Source organism: Cetorhinus maximus, chromosome 5 (genome assembly GCF_964194155.1).
Source record: "Cetorhinus maximus chromosome 5, sCetMax3.hap1.1, whole genome shotgun sequence".
Classification (NCBI taxonomy): domain Eukaryota; kingdom Metazoa; phylum Chordata; class Chondrichthyes; order Lamniformes; family Cetorhinidae; genus Cetorhinus; species Cetorhinus maximus.
This window is the reverse complement of record NC_135883.1, coordinates 165,929,263-165,953,316: the sequence shown is the minus strand read 5'-3', so window position 1 is coordinate 165,953,316 and position 24,054 is coordinate 165,929,263. Positions and strand designations below refer to the sequence as shown.

Here is a 24,054-nt window from a genome sequence, read left to right as displayed (position 1 = left end):
GTCTCACATGGCAAATGTTCCAAGGGAAGACAAAGAGAAATGTTGCAAAGAAACTGAAGCTCTCCTTGAAGCACAGCAACATTGACATTAATGAGTGGGAGGAGCTTGCTACCAATCATTCAATATGGCAACAACTTGTCCATTAAGCTGCATCACACTTTGAGTCACGTCTTAATGATGAGGCAGTGCGGCAGCAGAAAGAAAAGGAAACAAATCCTGCACTCTGATCCCACTACCTCTTGGCACATCATGCCCCATGTGCCCAAAACAAAAACAAAAATACCTGGAAAAACTCAGCAGGTCTGACAGCATCTGCGGAGAGGAGCACAGTTAACATTTCGAGTCCGAATGACTCTTCATCAGAACTAAGGTTCCCATATGCCCAAAGATCTGTGGTTCATGAATCAGCCTGTTCACATGAAGACCCTTGGCAGAAACTCACAGCTGAGTAGACATCATCCTCGAATTGAGGGACAGCCGACAATGACAATTCTGTGACAAAAAACTCAGCTTGTATTGTATCGGTTTAAATAGATGGGAAAACACTATTAAAATAGCATCAGCCAGCTGAGTAGATAAAGGAAAGCTTTTACAGCCGATGTTGTGAAAAAATAGTTGGAAGGTAACTCCAGTGATCAAAAGAAAAGACTTTCTCAAAAAAGGTAAAGAATAGAAGAGTAAGTGCACACCTGCTGCAGTTATTTAGAACATTAGTTGATCTCGAGGGAATGTTGTACATGGGAGTCAAGACCATGCATAGTGGGATTAGAGGGCACGAGATCATGACGCAAAAAAGTAATTCAGACCGCAATTTAAAGAAATACACTTTGTCATTTTTATATTTCTACATTCCTTCAGAATGTCTCCCTTGGTGGGGTTTGGGGGGGGTGGTGGCAGGGGTAGTAGTTGTAATTACAGTTTCACAAGTTTACATAGCAAATTTCCATTATAAGTGGCTGTACGAATTTATATTTGCACAAGTTGACAAGGAAAGATGCAAACGTAAGAATTTAATATATCTGCAAGCCACAACTTAAGGATAAAATAAGGCTTGACGAAATCAAGTAACAAGTCACCAAGATGAGGCTTGGAAGTAAGAGTGACGAAAATCTGGATAAAATTTGGGTTATATTCCTTGTAATGAAAGGGTTTTCTGCCTCTTGTGCCCCAACTGGCTGCTGCCCAATTTACCCGCAACCATGTTTTTTTCCTCTGTCACCTCCCACTCCCTCTTGTCTGAATCCCATTATCTCTTTCACCTGCTTAACATGTGACTCCATCCAATCCTACTCCCCAGCTTCCCTTTTATCCTATTGGCAACCCTGAGCCTCTTGTCCACCACGTTCCTCTGCTTGATATCCTGCACTGTTGCACCGGTTGCTGGTAGAAAGTAAATTAACTCATACCCAACTCCCAACAACAGCTCATATGCCAGAAATCAACAAATCTAATCCTCTAACCTCAGCCTTCCTTCTGGTTTACCCACTTCTGGATTATCGTGGAATTTTGCAGTAATGTACAAAGCTACTCATAGTATAATTTTCCCACCCTTTCCCCATACATCTTTTAGAATTTTTGATTTTATGCTCACCATAGTTCCTGGTAGGGCGTTACACCTTTTGTGTAAAAAAAATCTCCATAACCTATCTGGGTATGGTAGTATAGTGATAATGGACTGGGAACCTACAGGCCATGAAGTCAAACCCCAAATGGGACATTATGAAATTGAAGTCAACAAAATCTGGTAATTTATGAAATACCCATGAAAGCTGCTGGTTTGTTGTAAAAACCACCAGCTGATTTCAATAACACCTTTTAAGGAAGGGAACTGACCAACCATTCCTGGTCTGGCTTACATATGCTACCATGCTAGGTAGTTAACTCATTGCAAGCATTTGTACTTCGGGAACCTTTGCAGGGATCTTCAATAAATATTCCATACCCAGAGAACAAATGTCCCTCTTGAACATAAATTGTCATTCCTTTATCGCCACTGGATCAGAAATTTGGAACTGCCTAACTAACAGCATAATTGGAGCACTTCACCACACGGACTACAACGGTTCAAGAAGGAGGCCCACTTCCACCTTCTCAAAGGCAACTAGGCAGTGGTAATAAATGCTGAACTTGTCAATGACCCTCAGATCCCATGAATGAATAAAAAAAGTGTGAAAGATTAAATATCTGAAACTTTAAAAGGTATAGAAGAGCAGAGATACTTTAAGTTTCACCATTTTGTGCATGTTTCCTCTCTTATTCCTCCTAAAATATATCCTTTCCCATTTCTCTATCATCATTGCACATCTATCTGCCTAATCTACCGTTTTCCCTGAAGTCACTTACAGCCAAGCCTCTTCACAATTCACCACATTGTGCGCATATTTAGAATTATTTTTTGAAAAATATACTTTATTCATAAAATACCTGAAAGAATGTTACAAAATGTTTCAAAATGGCCATCACAAAAAGTGCAATCAGATTCAACTTTTCCACATAGATCATGAGGTGCTTCAATACAATCAATGAACATTACAGACATCTCAACATGGTCATTACAGACAGTCAGACTGTGCAATGGTATTCAAGTTATCGACATAGATCATGTTGCACTCTGAAGTGTTTCAGTACAATTATGATACATTTAGTATTCACTGCATACATTCCTTCTGAGTCATACAGCCCAAGGGGTCTATACAATTTACAACAGTGCACTATGGCAGAAAGGTCTTAGACAGCGACTTTTCCCCTTTGTGGCGGCTACCCCAAGCTTTAGTGCGTCTCTCAGCATGTAGTCCTGGACCTTGGAATGTGCCAGTCTGAAACACTCGGTCGGGGACAACTCTTTGCACTGGAAGACCAACAAGTTTCAGGCAGACCAAAGAGCATCTTTCTCCGAGTTGATGATCCTCCAGCAGCAGTTGATGTTTGTCTCGGTGTGCGTCCCTGGGAACAGCCCATAGAGCACAGAGTCCTGTGTCACAAAGCTGCTAGGGATGAACACTTGACACTGCACCTCTCTCCAAACCTTCTTTGCAAAGGTACATTCCATGAGGAAGTGAACAACAGTCTCTTCCCCATCACGGCCACCTCAAGGGCAACCTGCAGAGTGGGTGAGACTCCTGGCTTGAAGGAAGGATCTGACGGGGAGGGCCTTTCTCACCACCAGACAAGCTACATCTTGGTGCTTGTTGGAAAGTTCTGGCGATGAGGCATTCTGCCAAATGACTTTGACAGTCTGCTCGGGGAATCATCCGACAGGATCCACTGGATTCCCTCAGGGCCTCTAGGACGTTATGTGCCGACCACTGCCTGATGGACCTGTGGTCAAAGGTGTTTCTCTGCATAAATTTTTCCACGAGGGACAGGTGGTATGGCACGTTCCAACTACTTGGATCATTCCGTGGCAGCATGGCCAGACCCATCCTTCACAACACCGGGGACAAATAGAACCTCGGCACATAGTGACACTTGATGTTTGCGTACCGAGGGTCTACGCACAGCTTAATGCAGCCACACACAAAGGTGAGGGTGATGTTGGGCATGATTTTTTTCCCCCTTTATCTAGAGACTTGTACATCGTGTCCCTGGATGACTTTAGTCTGCATATAGATTGGGCAAATCAAATTAGTAACAATACTGTAGAGGAGGAATTCCTGGAGTGTATACGGGATGGTTTTCTGGACCAATACGTTTAGGAACCAACTTGAGAACAGGCCATCCTATATTGGGTATTGTGTAATGAGAAAGGAATAATTGGTAATCTAGTTGTGCGAGGCCCCTTGGGGATGAGCGACCATAATATGATAGAATTCTTCATCAAGATGCACAGTGACGTAGTTGACTCTGAGACGAGGGTCCTGAATCTTAATAAAGGAACTACGATGGTATGAAATGTGAGTTGGCTATGATGGATTGGGAAACATTACTTAAAGCGATGACGGTGGATTGGCAATGGCAAACGTTCAAAGAGTGCATGGGTGAACTGCAACAATTGTTTATTCCTGTCTGGCGCAAAAGTAAAACAGGAAAGGTGGCCAAACCGTGGCTTACAAGGGAAATTAGAGATAGTATTAGATCCAAGGAAGAGGCATACAAATTGGCCAGAAAAAACAACAGACCTGAGGATTGGGAGCACTTTAGAATTCAGCAAAGGAGGACCAAAAGATTGATTAAGAAGGGGAAAATAGAGTATGAGAGTAAGCTTGCGGGGAACATAAAAACTAACTATAAAAGTTTCTATAGGTATGTGAAGAGAAAAAGATTGGTAAAGACAAATGTTGGTCCCTTACAGTCAGAAACAGGGGAATTTATCATGGGGAACAAAGAAATGGCTGACCAACTAAATACATACTTTGATTCTGTCTTCACAAAGGAGGACACTAATAACATACCAGAAATGTTGGAGAGCACAGGATTTAGTGAGAGAGAGGAACTGAAAGAAATCAGTATTAGTAGGGAAATGGTGCTGGAGAAATTGATGGGATTGAAGGCCGATAAATCCCCAGGGCCTGATAATCTACATCCCAGAGTACTTAATGAAGTGGCCCTAGAAATAGTGGATGCATTGGTGGTCATCTTCCAAGATTCTATAGACTCTGGAACAGTTCCTACAGATTGGTGGGTAGCTAATGTAACCACTATTTAAAAAGGGAGATAGAGAGAAAACAGGGAATTATAGACCAGTCAGCCTGACATCGGTAGTGGGGAAAATTCTAGAGTCCATTATAAAAGATTTAATAGCTGAGCACTTGGAAAACACTGGCAGAATCGGACAGAGTCAGCATGGATTTACGAAAGGGAAATCATGCTTGACAAATCTACTGGAATTTTTCGAGAATATAACTAGTAGAGTTGATGAGGGGGAGCCAGTGGGTGTGGTTTATTTGGACTTTCAGAAGGCTTTGCTGACTCTGTCCGATTCTGCCACTGTTTTCCAAGTGCTCAGCTATTAAATCTTTTATAATGGACTCTAGAATTTTAGCGTGTAAAATTTAAAGTGCATGAGATTAGGGGTAGTGTATTGAGATGGATAGAAAACTGGTTGGCAGACAGGAAACAAAGAGTAGGAATAAGCAGGTCTTTTTCCAAATGGCAGGCAGTGACTAGTGGGGTACTGCAGGGATCGGTGCTGGGACCCCAGCTATTCACAATATATATTAATGATTTAGATGAGGGAACTAAATGTAATCTCCAAATTTGCAGATGACACAAAGCTGGGTGGGAGGGTGAGCTGTGAGGAGCATGCAGAGATGCTTCAGTGTGATTTGGACAAGCTGAGTGAGTGGGCAAATACATGGCAGATGCAGTATAATGTGGATAAATGTGAGGTTATCCACTTTGGTAGCAAAAACAGGAAGGCAAATTTTTATCTGAATGGCTATAAATTGAGAGAGCGGAAAGTGCAATGAGACCTGGGTGTCCTTATACACCAGTCACTGAAGGTAAGCATGCAGGTGCAGCAGGCGGTAAAGAAGGCAGATGGTTTGTTGGCCTTCATAGTGAGGGAATTCGAGCACAGGAACAGGGATGTCTTGCTGCAATTATATAGGGCCTTGGTGAGACCACACCTGGAATATTGTGTGCAGTTTTGGTCTCCTTATCTGAGGAAGGATGTTCTTGCTATAGAGGGAGTGCAGCGAAGGTCTACCAGACTGATTCCTGGGATGGCGGGACTGACATATGAGGAGAGATTCAGTCGGTTAGGATTATATTCGCTGGATTTCAGAAGAATGAGGGGGGATCTCATAGAAACCTGTAAAATTCTAACAGGATTAGAGAGGGTAGATGCAGCAAGGATGTTCCCAATGGTGGGGGAGTCCAGAACCAGGGGTCACAGTCTGAGGATACAAGGTAGACCATTTAGGACTGAGATGAGAAATTTCTTCACCCAGAGAGTGGTGAGCCTGTGGAATTCGCTACCACAGAAAGTAGTTGAAGCCAAAACATTGTATGTTTTCAAGAAGGAGTTAGATATAGCTCTTGGGGCGAAAGGGATCAAAGGATATGAGGAGAAAGCGGGAGCAGGCTATTGAGTTGGATGATCAACCATGATCATAATGAATGACGGAGCAGGCTCGAAGGGCCAAATGGCCTACTCCTGCTCCTATTTTCTATGTTTTTATGTCCCTGCGAACACGATCCATTTTCGACCTCCAGATAAAGCGAAAGATGGCTTGGGTGATTGCCACTGCGCAGGGTGTTGATGGTGGGGGATTCAGTAATGGTAATGCCATTGAACATTAAGGGACGATGCTTAGATTCTCTCTTGTTGGAGATGGTCATTGCCCTGGCACTTGTGTGGCATGAATGTTACTTGCCACTTGTCAGCCCAAGCCTGAATATTGTCCCGGTCTTGCTGCATTTGAACATTGACTGCTTCAGTATCTGTGGAGTTGCCAATAGTGCTGAACATTGTGCAATCATCAGCGAACATCCCCACTCCTGACCTTATGATCGAAGGAAGGTCATTTATGAAGCAGCTGAGGATGGTTGGGCCGAGGACACTACCCTGAGGAACTCCTGCAGTGATGTCCTGGAGATGAGATGACTGACCACCTACAACCACAACCATCTTCCTTTGTGCTAAGTACGACTCCAACCAGTGAAGAGTTTTCCCCCTGATTCTCATTGACTCCAGTTTTTCTAGGGCTCCTTGATGCCACACCCAGTCAAATGCGGCCTTGATGTCAAGGGCAGTCACTCTCACCTCACCTCAGGAGTTCAGCTCTTTTGTCCATGTTTGAACCAAGGCTGTAATGAGGGTAGAAGCTGAGTGGCCCTGGCAGAACCCAAACTGGGTGTCAGTGAGCATGTTATTGCTAATTAAGTGCTGCTTGATAGCACTGTTGATGACCCCTTCCATTACTTTACTGATGATCGAGAGTAGACTGATGGGGCAGTAATTGGCCTGGATGGATTTGTCCTGCTTTTTGTGTACAGGATATACCTGGGCAATTTCCACATAGCCAGGTAGATGCCAGTGTTGTAACTATACTGGAACATCTTGGCTCGGGCACGGCAAGTTCTGGAGCACAAGCCTTCAGTACCATTGCCGGAATATTGTCAGGGCCTATAACCTTTATACTATCCAGTGCCTTCAGCTGTTTCTTGATATCACGTGGAGTGAATCAAATTGGCTGGAGACTGGCATTTGTGATGCTGGGGAGCTTTGGAGGAGGCCATAAGACCATAAGACATAGGAACAGAAGTAGGTCATTCAACCCATCGAGTCTGCTCCGCCATTCAATGAGATCATGGCTGATCTGATAATCCTCAACCCCACTTTCCTGCCTTTTCCCCATAACCCTTGATCCTCTTACTGATTAAAAATCTGTCTTTCTCAACCTTGAGTATACTTAACAACATAGCTTCTACAGCCCTCTGCAGTAAACAATTCCACAGATTCTCTACCCTCTGAGAGAAGAAATTCCTGCTCATCTGTCTTAAATGGGTGCCCCTTTTCTCTGAGATTATGCCCTCTGGTCCTAGACTCTCCCAGAAGGGGAAACAACCTCTCAGCATCTACCCTGTCAAGCCCCCTAAGAATCTTATATGTTTCAATAAGGTCATTTCTCATTCTTCTAAACTCCAATGAGTACAGGACCAACCAATTCAACCTCTCCTCATAAGAAAATCCCCCCATCCTAGCGAACCCTCTCTGGACTGCCTCCAATGTCAGTACATCTTTCCTTAGATAAGGGGACCAAAGCTGTTTACAGTATTCAAGGTGTGGTCTAATTAGTGCCTTGTATAGTTTTAGCAAGACTTCCCTATTTTTATACCCCATTCCCTTTGAAATAAAGGCCAACATACCATCAGCCTTCCCTATTACCTGCTGAATTTGTGTGTTAGTTTTTTGGGATTCATGCACAAGGACCCCCATATCCCTCTGTGCTGCAGCTTTCTGCAGCCTTTCTCCATTTAAATAATATTCAGTTCCTCTATTCTTCCTGCCAAAGTGCTAAACCTCACATTTTCCCACATTATATTCCATCTGCCAAATATTCCATTTGCCCACTCACATAACATGTATATATCCCTCTGTCAACTCTTTGTGTCATCCTCATCACTTGCCTTCCCACCTATTTTTGTATCATCCCCAAACCTGGTGATAGTACATTCACTTCCCTCATTCAAGTCATTAATATATATTGTAAATAATTGTGGCCCCAGCACAGATCCCTGTGGCACTCCAGGTTGCCATCCTGAAAATGCCCCCCTTATCCCAACTTTCTGTCTTCTATTAGTTAGCTAATCCTCTATCCATACTAATAGGCCACAGCTAGAGTATTGCGTGCAGTTCTGGAATCCACATTATAAGAAGGATGTGATTGCACTAGGGAGAGTGCAGAGGAGATTCACCAGGATGTTGCCTGGACTGGAGAGTCTTAGTCATGAGGAGAGATTGGATAGATGGGTTATTTTCCCTGGAGCAGAGGAGATAGAGGGGGGACATGGTTGAAGTGTATAAAATTATGAGGGGCATAGATAGGATAGACAGGAAGGAACTTTTCCCCTTGGTGGAGGGATCAATAACCAGGAGGCATAGATTTAAGGTAAGGGGCAGGAGGTTTAGAGGGGATGCGAGGAAAAGTTTTTTCACCCAGAGGGTGGTGGGAATTTGGAACTCACTGCCTGAAAGGGTGGTAGAGGCAGAAACCCTCATAGCATTTAAGAAGTATTTGGATGTGCACTTGCGATGGCATACAAGGCTATGGGCCTAGTGCTGGAAAATGGGATTAGAATAGTTAGGTACTTGTTTGACCAGTGCAGACTGGATGGGCCGAAGGGCCTTTTTCTCTGCTGTAGACCTCTATGACTCTATACTACCCCCAACACCATGGGCTCTTATTAAGTAGCCTTACATGCGATACCTTATCAAATGCCTTTTGGAAATCGAAATGTATTACATCTACTGGTTCCCCTTTATCTATCCTGCTTGTTACCTCCTCAAAGAATTCTAATAAATTTGTCAGGCATGGTTTCCCCTTCATGAAGCCAGGCTGACTCTGCTTGATATTATGCATTTCTAAATGCTCTGCTATTACATCCTTCATAATAGACTCTAAAATTTTCCCAATGACAGACGTTAAGCTAACTGGCCTATAGTTACCTGTTTTTTGTCTCCCTTTTTGAATAAGGATGTAACAGAGGCCGAGATGAATCATCCACTCGGCACTTCTGGATGTAGATTGTAGCTAATGCTTCAGCCTTATCTAATGCTTCAGCCTTATCCTGGCATGCTCTCCTGCACTCTTCATTGAACCAGTGTTGATCCCCGGCTTGGTGGTAATTGTAGAGTGGGGGATATGCCGGGCCGAGGTTACAGATTGTGTTCAGGTACAATTCTGCTGCTGCTGATGGCCCACAGTGCCTCATGGATGCCCAGCCTTGAGTTCCTAGATCTGTTCAAAATCCATCCCGTTCAGCACGATGGTCATGCCACACAACACAATGGAGGATATCGTCAGTGTAAAGGTGGGACTTCGTCTCCACAACGATGGTGGTCACTCCTACAGATACTGTGATGGACAGATGCAATTGCGGCAGGCAAGTTGGTGAGGATGAGGTCAAGTATGTTTTTCCCTCTTGATGGTTCCCTCACCACCTGCCACAGACTTAGACTAGCATCTATGTCCTTTAGGACTTGGCCAGCTCGGTCAGTAGTGGTGCTACCAAGCCACTCTTGGTAATGGACATTGAAGTTCCCCGCCCGGAGAACATTCTGCGCCTTTGTCACCCTCAGTCTTTCCACCAAGTGGTGTTCAACATGGAGGAGCACTGATTCATCACCTGAGGGAGGGCAGTATGTGGTAATCAATAGAAGGTTTACTTGCCCATGTTTGATCTGATGCCATGAGACTTCATGGGGTCCGGAGTCAATGTTGAGGACTCCCAGGGCAACTTACTCCTGAATGTATACCACTGTGCCAACCACCTCTGCTGGGTCTGTCCTGCTGGTGGGACAGGACATACTCAATGATGGTGATGTCTGGGACATTATCTGTAGGATATGATTCCGTGAGGATAACTGTGTAAGGCTGTTGCTTGACTAGTCTGTGAGACAGCTCTCCCAATTTTGGCACTAGCCCCCAGATGTTAGTAAGGAGGACTTCGCAGGGTCAACAAAGCTGAGTTTGCACCCCCCTCCCAACCTCCCCCACCGCCCCCAGACACTATCCTTGCCTCCCTCCCAACCTCACCACCCTGATACACCTTCCTCTCCACCCCTTCGACGATCACCCGTAGCAGACCGTGGTCAAGACACTGATGTCCCAAGGTAGACCCTCAACAGTGACCTTCCACCTTCCGTGAGCTGCTTCATGGCGGAGCCATGTCCATCAGAATTCACCCAGCATACGGTGCACGTGTTCCTCCAGAGCCCGGTTGCTATAGGGCTCCTGCATCTTCTGCTCCTCAGATGTTCGGCACGTGAGCAAGGTCCTGATGGTGAGTCCTGACTTCCTCACGTCACATTTGTCAAGATGTGTTCTTGTTATGCTTTCCCACCAACATAGACGGTAAATTTGATGTGGGGGAATGATTCCGGCAAGCAAGGCTTATAATGATATGCAGATGTATTTAAATGAAGGTCCCAATGTCCAGCAGCGGGAAAGACCCGCCATTGATGGGTAGAGCGGACAATCGCAAACTGGTTTCACAACATCGTGAAACCGATTTTTGGCCTTCCTGCCATATTGCCTGCTTATGCCCACCATGATGCCTGACGCCAATAGGCATGGAAAATTCCACCCATTGTTTTTGACCTGGTTCGAAAGTGGTTTTGATGAGAATGATAGTCATGTAAATTTGACGCATGCACACAATTGTCTGTAAATGGAGCCAACTTTGTAATGGTAAAGGGTAAAGTATAGACTGGACAATTCATACAGTGGGCTGATGTGGCGATTAAGAGGTCTCCCAGATCAACAGGGCACAATTATGTCACAGCCTGCCACGTTCTTTTCAGATTGCTGCACTCTACTGCTTCCTCCCCACACAGCCTTTGGGGTGTTCTTGCTTTGGTACCTCCATAATAAGGCATTTGTTTAGGCAAAGTTGTGCAGGATACAACATACCAGAGACCCTTTAAAAGCTATACTGCAGAGCACCTCCAGACTCTTCCAGGAACACAAAGTGTGCCTTTGGCATTCCAGTGCTGTATGGACCCTGTTGACTGATACTCAGCTCGTTTCTTGGTAAAGCTGTCAACCACCATAGGTGCAAAGGATAGCCTTTGATTTCCTAGGAGCCGTTCAAAGACTGCCCTTTCTGGGTGAAAGAGGGTTGGAACGATGGACTGCCATGTAATGAAAGTATTGTGGTAGCTGCCAGGATTATTCATTTGAATGATGCATTGCCACTGGTCAGAAATAAGCTGGATCTGGTCAGAGCAGATTCTTTTCCTGTTCACATTGATCAAGGGAGCATAAATTAGATCATGGATGCAATGTCTGACTTGTTAGTCGCTGGGGAATTCTGCTGGTTGCACATAAAGAAATGGATGAGCTGGCTCACTGTAGCAAACAATGCATTTCAGAGATGCTTTAACTAACTGACTGTACAATGTACTGATGTGCCCATCAGCAGCCAGGAAATAGCTCCATGGCACAGAAGTTAAGGGAGATTACAACTTTCTGCCTCTGGCAGAGTAGTGCAATTGTGAAGATTATCTTAAAAAAAAGTAGCATAACTCAACAACAGTTTCCTTTGTAAACCAAAGCCTTTGAGGCCCCATTCATCAGTCAATAGGAGACAGTTGTAGCAGTAATGGTTGAAGGGTGCTGCGTGCCTTCTGTGCTGCCTGACAAGTTAATCGTCCATCCATTCTCATTAGAAACACCTTTTTAAGGTGTAGAGAGAAAAATCAAGCAGAACTTTTTCATCCATATGTTAGAGGTATGGAATAAATTGCCAGATGTATTGGAGAACTAGGAGTTTATACATATTATCCAAAAGTGTGGAGGTAATTAAAGCCATACAATATTTCATGTTTTATGAATGGAGCACAAAATAAAAGAATAAATAAATTCTAAATATGTTCAAAACACTGGTTAGGCCAATGGTTAAGAGTGTTGGATGCACTTTTGGGCACCTCATCATTGGGAGGGTATTAAAACTATAGAATGGCACCTAGAATATGACAGGGATGATGCCAAGAGTAAGCAGCCACAGACATGAGAAGAACAAGAGATAGGGCAACTATTTTTTGCTGGAATGTATTAGTTTAAAAGCAAATGGTATGAAAGGATTCGATAAGGTCAATGAAGAATGACTATTTCCTCTTCTGGAGATTCAATGACTATGGGTCAGCAATTTAAAAGTGAGGAGAAAAGCTTGGATGAATTTCTTTAAAAATACTGTGTTGCTGGAAAGACCATTACCTTTCTTTTAAAGAAGTGAAAATCAAGATATTTGAAGCAGGGGATGGTAGAGGGCCAAGGTGAGAGACCAAGGCAGTGGAGTGAGTTGTGGACTTCTCCAGAGGCAGACCAAGCAGAGACATGACGGGCCTCCTTGTATGCTGCAAGCTTTATGGTTCTATTAGGAAAGGGGATTGATGATACAGTATAAATTGGTTCCATAGACAAATAGGGGTGTTTCTGGACAGTGGGAAACTTGGGGATATTGAGAAGAGGTGAGCTTGATGGTAGTTTACTGTTGTAAAATGTCTTTTATTCTCTTGTACTGTACTAACTGTTCTAAGGGACTTCAAGCCCAGAAGCTTCCATTCAGTGTATTAACAGGGAGGTAGAAAGATAACAACTCATACTCCTGAAAAGTATATTGAAGAAAATAAACATTTATTACAGGTAAGGTTCTACATGAAAGCAATTAGGCATGATGCCTGTTAATGGAAATTAAGATTCAGTTAATCTACAAATTTGCATGTGGGATTGCTCCCAAATGAGCTCACACAAAGTGCTGTGCATCACAAAGCACAAAAAAGATTTCTCATTAAGACAAGGCAAGTACCAACAATTTCAACAGCATTTTATAAGCAGACAGACTAGAAATTTTTCAACAGCTAGCAGGGCAGTAGTTGAAGATTATAACCTACAACATAGCAAGTGCACTGGGAGTGGATTTGCCAACTTTAATAGAACAGTTTTTTTTGGCAGGAGCTTCAGTGAAAGAATTCACTGTTGACAATTTTAGACAGCGGTAGCTCACAAATGAACTCCAGCCAACACTTATTTTGACATTTGTCAAGTCAGTTTTCATTGGACTACGATGAGCTGAGTTCAGCACAAGTCCCTCAGAAATTGCTTTCCAAGAAGTTAGAATTGAATTGGAGAGATGGGTGGAGAGTTGATATTCCCCATCCCTTTTAGCCAGATATTACAGTAAGACCTGCGATTTAAAACTCTCTCTTTAAAGAAAGTGCAAATGTGGGTTTAGAGTCTTGAGACAAACCCTCAGCAACATGTTTTGTGTTCTACAACATCATTTGTGTGCGTAACTTCTCTTCCCCTCACTAAAGGTTGTGAAAGGGAGGTTGTGTGTTGGCAAGTTAGGTATCACAATATGCTCAGCAGTTTATACTTGGATTGGTCAAGCTTTCACACCATCAGTTCTTGCAGATCCAGACTTAACACTCATGGAATATTCCAGCCTCAACCTTTCCCAGGGATTAATTAATATGACTTATGGTGCGTGAGGAAATTGTTAGTGATTTCCCCAGAGATAACCGAACATTGAAGAAAAATTCCCAGTCCACAAATTGTATATTAAAATGTCTAAATGCCATGATAATTCTAGTTATTTTCAGGGCAAACAATACTGTAATGTCTGAATGCAGGTTCTTGGTACAGCTCATGGGTTTGAGCAATCAATGCTCTGTATATTTAACTATGAAACTTGTCATTAAGCCCACACTTCTCAACCTAAGGAACTATGGTGAGCATTTGGTTTGGGCTGAGAATCTCTATCCAGTAACCATCTGGATCCTGAATGAAAGCGAGCCCCTTCATTTTACCTGAAGCAAGAGAAAAAAAGCAACCATTGATTTCGTAATTTTCTCAGTTTCCCACCCCCTCCATTCTGTTGAAGTCTTACCTGCAACTCGCCCCACTAGACATTATTTATTTATCATGAACAGCATGAAATTTTGGCAGGCTTCACTCGCAATGGGAATCACAGCTGAACCAGATCTGGCCCTCACAACACTTTCAGCAGATAGTCAGGAACAGGAATGCTGGCTGGTTTCATCCAGTGTTGCCGAGGCCATTCAGTTCTCCAACTGAGATATTAGCTAACAGCACAATCACTAGAGAAAAAGTACTAGGAAAACTAATAGAACCAAAGGCTGACAAGTCCCCTGGACCTGATGGCCTGCATCCTAGGAGAATCCTAAAAGAAGTGGATGCAGAGATAGTGGATGGATTGGTTGTAAGCTTCAAAAATTCCCTAGGTTCTGGCAAGGTACCAGCAGATTGGAAAACTGTAAATGTAACAATTCAAGAAAGGAGGGAGCCAGAAAGCAGGAAACTACAGCCCAGGCACCCTAACATCTGTCATTGGGAAAATGCTAGAATCCATCATTAAGGAGGTAGTAGCAGGACATTTAGAAAATCATAGTACAATCAGGCAGAGTCAACATGGATTTTGTGAATGGGAAATCATGTTTGACAAATTTATTAGAGTACTTTGAGGATGGAACAAGGATGGATAAAGGGGTACCAGTGTATTTGGATTTCCAAAAAGCATTCAGTAAGGTGGGGACAGGCGGGCCAGTGGAGTTACGGCCACAATCAGATCAGCCATGATATTATTGAATGGTGGAGCAGGTTCAAATGGCCTACTCCTCTTATTTCTTATGATCAGAGAGGAGGGATTTGTTTGATTGCTCAAGACACCCAAACAAATATCAGCAACAGCAGTGGTTATTGCATAAGATGAGAGCTCATGGTGTTGGGGATGATATATTAGCATGGATAGAGGACTGGCTAACTAACAGGAAAGAGAGTCAGGGTAAATGGTTCATTTTCATTTGGCAAACTGTAACTAGTGAAGTGCCACAGTGATCAGTGCTGGGGCCTCAACTATTTCCAATCTATATTAATGATTTGGATGGAGGGACAGAATGCATTGTAGCCAATATGCTGACAATATGAAGGCATGAAAGCAAGTTATGAGAAGAAAACAAAGTCTGCAGAGGGATATAGACAGATTAAGTGAATGGGCAAAAATATGGCAAATGGAGTATAATGTGGGAAAATGTGAGGTTGTCTACTTTGGCAGGAAGAACAGAAAAGCAGAGCATTATTTAAATGAAGAGAGATTACAGATCTCCATGGTATAGAGGGATCTCGATGTCCTGGTACATGAATCACAAAGTTAGTATGCAGGTAATTAGGAGGGCAAATGGAATGTTGGCTTTAATTGCAAGGGGAATGGAGTATAAAAGTAGGGAAGTCTTGTTACAACCGTACAGAACACTGATGAGTTCGCACCTAGAGTACTCTGTACAGTTTTGGTCTCCTTACACAAGGAGGGACATACTTGCATTGGAAGCAGTTCAGAGAAGGTTCACCAGACTGATTCCTGGGATGCAGGGGTTGTCTTATGAGCAAAGGTTGAGCCTATGCTCATTGAAGTTTAGAAGAACAAGAGGTGATCTTATAAAAACATGCCAGATTCTGAGGGGGATTGACAGTGTGGATGCTAAGAGGATGTTTTCCCTCATGGGGAATCTAGAACTAGGGTGCACATTTAAGAATAATTAAGACGGAGATGAGGAGGAATTTCTTCTCTGAGGGTGTTAATCTTTGCTATCCTCTTCCAGAGAGAGCAGTGGAGGCTGGGTCATCGAATAATATATTCAAGACTGAGTTAGGCAGATTTTTAATTGACAAAGAAGTTAAGGGTTATAGGAGGACAGGCGGGCCAGTGGAGTGAAGGCCACAATCAGATCAGCCATGATATTATTGAATGGTGGAGCAGGCTCAAATGGCCTACTCCTCTTATTTCTTATGATCAGAGAGGAGGGATTTGTTTGATTGCTCAAGACATCCAAACAAATATCAGCAACTGCAGTGATTACTCACCATCATCTGGTTTCTTTACAAACTTTACTCCCAGTTCCTCAAAGCGTTTGCAGGCAGCATAAACATCAGGGACTGCAATGCCCAGGTGACCTGCAGGTAAGCATTGGATTCAAATGAAAATTCAAGACCCTGACCGTTAAATTGCTTGAACATCCACTTTCATAAGAACAGCACAGTACTTGGGAGAAACAATCCACCTTGTCATCAAGTTCTGGCTCTCAGCCATGGGGCAGTATCCACTGCACATTTCAGTTAGAAACCAGTTTTATCCACCTCCAAACAACTGTCTCACAGCAACTAAAGCATAAACCCAGGAAATGATCATCTGTCCTGTGAAATGAAACTGGTGCAATATTCATAGAATCACTGAATAGTTACAGCACAGAAGGCCACCATCTTCCAAGAATCCTTAGATTCTGGAAAAGTTCCAGAGGTTTGGAGAAGAGCCAATGTAACACCCTTATTCAAAAAGGGAGGGAGACAAAAACAGGTAACTATAAGCCAGTTAGTTTAACATCTGTCATTGGGAAAATTTTGGAGTCTATTATAACGGATGTAATAGCAGAGCACTTAGAATTACATGATACAGGCTGACTCTGCTTGATTAGATTATGTACTTCTAAATGCTCTGCTATTACATTCTTTATAATAGACTCCAACATTTTCCCAAAGAGGAATGTTGAGCTAACTGGCCTGTTTTTTGACTCCCTCCCTTTTTGAATAAGGGTGTTACATTGGCAGTTTTCTAGAATCTAAGGATTCTTGGAAGATTACTACCAGTGCATTCACTATCTCTGCTGCTATTTCCTTTAATATCCTAGGATGCAAGCCATCAGGTCCAGCTGACTTATCGGCCTTTAGTCCCATTAGTTTCCCTAGTGATAGTTATTGTATTTATTTCCTTCCCCCCCTTTTGCCCTATGATTATTTATTAATTTTGGTACACTATTATGTGCTCTTGAATTTGATCTATAGCCTTACAGTTCACAATACTTCCAAGTTGTGTGTCATCTGCAAATGCTGAAATTGAAGATCATTGAACATAACACAGGGATGGGAGAGCCAAGGAAGGGACATTACGTATGAAAATAAAATATACATTGTCATGTATTTTGAAAGGTTCCTTCAGCACCATGTCCTGAAAGCTTAGTTTCATTTATTTGTTAAGATGTTCACAGTCTGCTGAGTTACTCAATCTCAGTCAAAATGACAGTGGTGGCATAGCATTCACCTGAGCATCCTTTGCCTATAGGCGGAGGAATAGAAAGAAGTAAAACATGCTTGCCATTGCTGATCACTGTCCAATCTTAGACTACAAAAATGTAGCAGGTAGTACAGCCAACCTACCACTCTGCTAACACAAACAAAAGGAACCTGGAGCAAGGACTCTTGCTGGTTTCCTCCCCTCCCCCAAAAATATACACTCCTCACTGCTTTCCTAGTCTTAAATATTGAAACCAATTAACATAAAATTGGCCCAACTAAGGAATGTAATTTCAACATAGGAATTGAAGTTGGTCCTTCTTGATCTGTGCAGCATAGTTACTTCTTTGTCAAGTAGCTCTTCACAAAAACTTAAAACAACTGAACCAAAATGAGCAGACAAACTTACCAAATCCTCTAGGATCAGAGTTCCCATTATGATAGGCCTGGTTTTCATCATTCTCAGTTCCCCAATTGCTGTAAAACACAAACAAGGACATTGAGGATTTCAGATCACACCACTCCTTTCTGTGAATATACAGCACATCACTGTACCATCAAATCACTCATGGCCTAAGCCAACCCAGCTGTGCAACCTTCAGCCATGTATCAATTCCTGAGCTCCTTCATGGTTGTAGAGTGTTTGACCATCTGGATCCTAGCCTCTGGAACTCCTTCCCTAAATCTCTTAGCTTTGCTACTTTACCCTGCTTTTAAAAAGACATCTCCAAACCAAACTTTCATTCAATAACAACTTGTATTTATATTGTGCTTTTAACGTAGAAAAATGCCCCAAGGTGTTCCAGAGGTTTAATTAAAAAAACAAGTTCCTGTGCCAATTAACTAGATTTTATAAGTGGTGACAATAAGCTTGGTCAGAGAGGTAGGTCTTAAGAAGCATCTGAAAGGAGGGGAAATTTGGAAAAAGGAATTCAGCTTTCATACATCCTAAATTTTTCTACTAACAGCCTGGATGCCTTCAGCAGACACTGAAGTGAATTGCAGCAAGTTGTTTTAGTGATGGCTCTCCCACAATAGTGTTAGGTTGGGAATTCCAAGTTACTGACATAATAACAATAAAGTACCACACAAAATGACGCAGTAATTCTGAGTGAGAGGAATGGCAGGCACAGGAACAAGCCATTAGAGTGGGTTGGAAGCTACAGGAGATGACTAATGATCCTGAGCACAGACTGTGGGGAGGCAGCGTTAATCCAGAGTTTATGGAGCAGAAGGTATGGGAAAATGAGCAGCAATCCCAAATTGGAGAGGCATGGGGTGACCTGTTCCCTTCAGCCAGTAAGGTAACCCCAGTTTTTATATGCAGCAGGTTAGACTATTTCTTCACGTGGCAAAGCTAACACAGCCAATTTGGCCAAAACTGTGGGACTTTTCCCAGTCCAAACAAATAATGAAGAGGCTATTTCCTCAAGACCCATGCGCAGTCAGGTCTAAGATCGCTTCCTGCAGAACAACTCTCCTCACAACTTTTTCACTTAATAATAAAAAATTCCCTAACCACTGGCATCATCCCTTTCCGTGGCCACTGTCTAAGGGTGAACCAGAGCATTCACAACCTCGGCTTCTTATTCGATCCTGAGCTGAGCTTCTGACCACATGGCTTCTCACCAGCTATTTTCACCTCTGTAATATCGCCCATCTCCACCTTGCCTCAGTTCATCTGCTCTGAAACCTTTATCAATGCACCTGTTAGCTCTAGACTTGACTGTTCCAATGCTCTCCTATCCAGTTTCCCATCTTAGACTTTTCGCAAGATGCTAAAGGTATCTAACTCATACCAAGTTCCATTCACACATTATCCTTGTTCTCACGAACCTACACTGGCTCCCAACTCAGCAATTTTAAAATTCACATCATTGTTTTCTAATTTCTCCCTCCGTGGCTTCAGTCCTCCCTATTTCTCTGAGCTCTGCTCTCACGCAGTTCTGTCCTCTTGAGCAACCCGGATTGTGATCATGCCACTATTGGTAGCCGTGCCTTCAACTGGCTAGGTCCTAAACTCTGAAATTCCCTCCCTAATCCTCTGTTTCTTTCCTCCCCTCCTTTCAGACACTCCTTAAAACATACCGCTTTGGCAAAGATTCTAATCACCTATTCTAATATCTACGTGTGGTCCAGACAGTGTCAGATTTTGTTCAATAATGCTCCTGTGAAACACCTTGGAATGTTTTACTACATTAAAGGCACTCGTGCAGGTTTTTAACTGGTTGTTTTTGTATGTCACTGTGTGCCATGTATGACATTTGTAAAATTTGTACACATTATTGAACTTAATCTTATAAAACTTCTTTATTGAAGATGCATATGAAGGAGAAAGGAAAGAACACATTCCTTCACAGGCAGCAAATTACCGTTTACAGTGTAATCCCTTATTACAAGTGACTGTGCTTACCCACGTATGACACCTCTGGCCATTAACAGTGGAATGAAGTCCCTTTATTCAGCACTCAGTACAGGCAGGATAATCTCTCTCAGCTGAATTCCCATTCCCGACTCCATACTATACTCACTGTGTCAGCTCTATAGTCGCCCTCCTTGAGAAGGTCCAGGCTGTGTGCTCATTCTTAACGGTTGGGATTTCCTTTTTGTCTTCGTAACCCAAAAAGTAGAGTGTGAATTTCATAGAAGGGAAGTCAAATTTCTGCAGAAGTCTGTAAACAAGTTGAAGAGCCATCAGAAAGAGTAGAATAAGGAAAGAGAGAAGTGTCTTAAAAGGAGGGAAGCAAGATAGAGAGGAGGGAAGCAAGATAGAGAGGCAAAGAGGTGTAGGGAGGGAATTCCAGAGCTTGGGGCCTAGGCAACTGAAGGCATGGCCACCAGTGGTGGAACAATTATAATTTGAAATGCTCAAAATGCCAGAATTAGAGGAGCGTGGAGGGTTGTGGGGCTGGAGGAGATTACAGAGATAGGGAGGGATGTGGGACTGGAGGAGATTACAGAGATAGGGAGGGATGTGGGACTGGAGGAGATTACAGAGATAGGGAGGGATGTGGGACTGGAGGAGATTACAGAGATAGGGAGGGATGTGGGACTGGAGGAGATTACAGAGATGGGGAGGATTGTGGGGCTGGAGGAGATTACAAAGATAGGGAGGGATGTGGGACTGGAGGAGATTACAGAGATAGGGAGGATTGTGGGGCTGGAGATTACAGAGATAGGGAGGGATGTGGGACTGGAGGAGATTACAGAGATAGAGAGGGATGTGGGACTGGAGGAGATTACAGAGATAGGGAGGGATGTGGGACTGGAGGAGATTACAGAGATAGGGAGGGATGTGGGACTGGAGGAGATTACAGAGATGGGGAGGATTGTGGGGCTGGAGGAGATTACAGAGATAGGGAGGGCTGTGGGACTGGAGGAGATTACAGAGATAGGGAGGGATGTGGGACTGGAGGAGATTACAGAGATAGGGAGGGATGTGGGACTGGAGGAGATTACAGAGATAGGGAGGGTTGTGGGGCTGGAGGAGATTACAGAGATAGGGAGAGATTATCCAAATTATCCAAAATCCAAAACAAAAAACAAAAGCCAAAAACACTGGAAACATACATCAGTCCAGTTAACACCTAAAGAGAAAGCGAGGTAATTACTCCAGGTCTAACCTTTCATTGCAGAACTGGATGAATGAAAACATGCAGCTCAAAAAGTAACCTGCCTTTCAGATGTTAACCAAACAGGGTTTGTTTGCACCATTTTGTTTTTACTCTGTGGGCTGTTCCAAACTTTTTGCTTTTCTTATCTCCACAAATATTCACTCACTGCTTTTCTCTCTTCAATCAATTTTTTAAATAAGTTTCTTACGTCATTCCAATGATTCTGGTGTAAAAATCCAGAGATTTTTTCGGATCTTTCACTCTCAACATTGTCTGCTGCATCACAAAATCCTAAAAGAGAGGGACTGCTAAGAACATTGGAAAATAAACGCGCTTGTTTAAGTGGTTCATTTATAAAACATGCAACATTTAGGGAAGAAAACAAGTTACACGGGGGTTATTTAATTGCACCTCTTCACCTGAAAATAGCAAACATACAGAAAAAGCCCTCAAAAAAATGTAAGGAACAGGAGTAGGCTAATCAGCCCCTTAAGCCTATTCCACCAGTCATGGCTGGTCTGTACTTCAACTCTATTTATTTATTTTTGTTCTATATCCCTAGAAACCCTCACCTAATAAAAATCATTTGATTTCTGTCCTTCAATTAATTCAGTATTCACAGCCTTTGATGGAAGAGAGTTCCACAGTTTCACTATATTCCGTGCTTCCAGATTTTCCTCTGACATGTCCTAGCTCTGATCATGCCCCTTTGCTCTACATTCCCCCATAGGAAATAACTTCCCTGTATCAACCCCAACTTCAATTAGATCACCTTTCAGTTTTCTAAACTTGAGGCAATAGAATCTGTTACTGCAACTTGTCCTCATATTTAAACCTTTTAAGCCCTAGTATCATTCTGGTGAATATATACTCTCTCCTCCAAGGCTATTGTGTCCTTCATAAGTGCAATGCTCAGAAATGAACACAGTAGTTCAAACAGTGTCTGACCAAGGTTCTACACACTGAAGCATAATTTGCTCATTTTTATAATTCAACCTATACCTGTACCCTAGCTTTTATTGATTTATGGACATAGACACCCAAATCTGTTTGTTTCACCACTCCTACTCTCACCACTAAGAAAATATTCCTATTTGTTGGATCTAAAGTGGATTACCTACACTTCCCCAGATGAAACTTACCACAAAAACAAAAATAGCTGGAAAAACTCAGCAAGTCTGACAGCATCTGCGGAGAGGAAGACAGTTAACGTTTCAATGACTGTTCAGACTGATGAGTTTTTCCAGCTATTTTTGTTTCAGATTTCCAGCATCTGCAGTATTTTGCTTTTATTTTGAACTTGCCACAGTTTGACCCAATCAATTTGTCTATGTCACTTGGTAGTTTACTAATCCTATCTACAATTAATTGTGCATCATGAATGTAATTTGCAAACTTGAATGCACAACTCCTTCACCTAAATCATTGTTCCCCTTCCTTGTACTAATTGTTTTCTTTTTCCCAATATTAAGTTGGTATCCTTCATACATGATCCTACAGACCCATTGTCAGCATACTCCTGAACTGTAAGGGTTGCAGGGTCCAGCCTGATCCTGTCCACACATGCATTTTCCAGTAGGCAGTTGGTTACTGGTTAGCTTTCAGGAGCGAGAACCCTGGGTGTGTTTCCCATCCCTAAACTCAATGCTGCAGCTTCATATTCATAGAGTCATAGAGGTCTACAGCACAGAAAAAGGCCCTTTGGCCCATCCAGTCTGCGCCAGTCAAACAAGTGCCTAACTATTCTAATCCCATTTTCCAGCACAAGGCCCATAGCCTTGTATGACATGGCATCGCAAGTGCACATCCAAATACTTCTTAAATGTTATGAGGGTTTCTGTCTCTACCACCCTTTCAGGCAGTGAGTTCCAGGTTCCCACCACCCTCTGGGTGAAAAAATTCTTCCTCACATCCCCTCTAAACCTCCTGCCCCTTACCTTAAATCTATGCCCCCTGGTTATTGATCCCTCCACCAAGGGGAAATGTTCTTTTCTATCTCTCTGCCCCTCATATTTTTATATGCCTCAATCATGTCCCCCCTCAATCTTCTCTGCTCCAGGGAAAATAACCCCAGTCTATCCAATCTCTCCTCGTAACTAAAACTCTCCAGCCCAGGCAACATTCTGGTAAATCTCCTCTGCACTCCCTCTAGTGCAATCACATCCTTCCTATAATGCAGATTTCAGAACTGCACACAATACTCTAGCTGTGGCCTAACCAGCGTTTTATACAGTTTCAGCATTACCTCCCTGCTCTTATATTCTATGCCTCAGCTAATAAAGGCAAGTATCCCATATGCCTTATATGCTTCCTTATCATTCGTTCCAAGATGACAACAGGGTCTGCGATTAGGTTACATGACCTGCCTAGTCAGGATGGCTCAGCACCACACATGGCAGAGCATTTAACCGGAGCTTAATTTTAATTTACCAGACATCAAACCCGGCCGGAGCAATGTGATCTCAGCCGCTCAGCACTCCCCGACCCCCCCCGCCCCTCCTTCGTGTCAATCATCCAGTCAGTCGGTCTGGCGACCAGGGAACCCTCCACTCTGGAGGCTCAACCTTCCCAATGGATCCGCCCGGGCCGAACTTTAACACTTCAGCCTAACCCTGGCAGCTCGTCTCCAGACCCCGCCGAACCTTGGTTTCTGCGTCTGGATCGGAACAGGCACTAAAAGCCTGTTCGTCGGTGAGTCCCCTCGGCTCCTGAGACATTGCTGCAGCTGTCGGCAGGAAGAAAACCTGGATGGACAGCGGAGGAAATACGACTGAGGCCTGACAGTCCCTTACACAGAGACCCTGACCCACCAACCCCGCCCCTCAGAACTCGGCCAATCAAAACGCTGCAGCGATCGGTACCTCCCTCCTTTCACCCTGCGCCCAATGAGAAAACACGCAGAGAGCGCGGACATTGTTTCCGGATAACCAATTAGAAAGAGGACAAGCGAGAGAACCCGCCCTCGCCCAGAACTGGACCAATCACTAGCAATTGCAGCTTGATGCTGGTGAAGCTTGTCTGGTTAGGGTATTATAGACTAGGAGATAGCATGGAAATGATTGAGAGGTTTTTTTATTCCTATGTGGACGTCGCTGGCTAGGCCAGTATTTATTGCCCATCCCTAACTGTTCTCGTTCAGAGAGCATTTTTTAAAAGAGCCAACCGCATTGTCGTGGGGCTTGAGTCAC

The 24,054-nt window shown here is 43.3% G+C and overlaps 1 protein-coding gene across 2 annotated transcripts; it reads right to left on the bottom strand.

Annotated features, from left to right (window-relative positions):
* Positions 1–12,782: 12,782 nt before the first annotated feature.
* On the bottom strand, positions 12,783–23,668 carry glo1 (glyoxalase 1). Of its 2 annotated transcripts, none has more exons than XM_078542784.1 (6): positions 23,509–23,668; positions 21,075–21,157; positions 19,784–19,924; positions 17,662–17,729; positions 16,050–16,139; positions 12,783–13,978 (listed from the first exon to the last, which is right to left on the bottom strand). In XM_078542784.1, the coding sequence occupies exons 1-6, from the start codon at positions 23,581–23,583 to the stop codon at positions 13,887–13,889; spliced, it is 549 nt and encodes a 182-aa protein (XP_078398910.1). In that variant the 5' UTR covers positions 23,584–23,668; the 3' UTR covers positions 12,783–13,886. The 2 variants fall into 2 exon arrangements, with proteins under 2 accessions (XP_078398910.1, XP_078398909.1); XM_078542783.1 differs by having other exon boundaries at positions 21,075–21,174; positions 23,509–23,630.
* Positions 23,669–24,054: the final 386 nt, after the last annotated feature.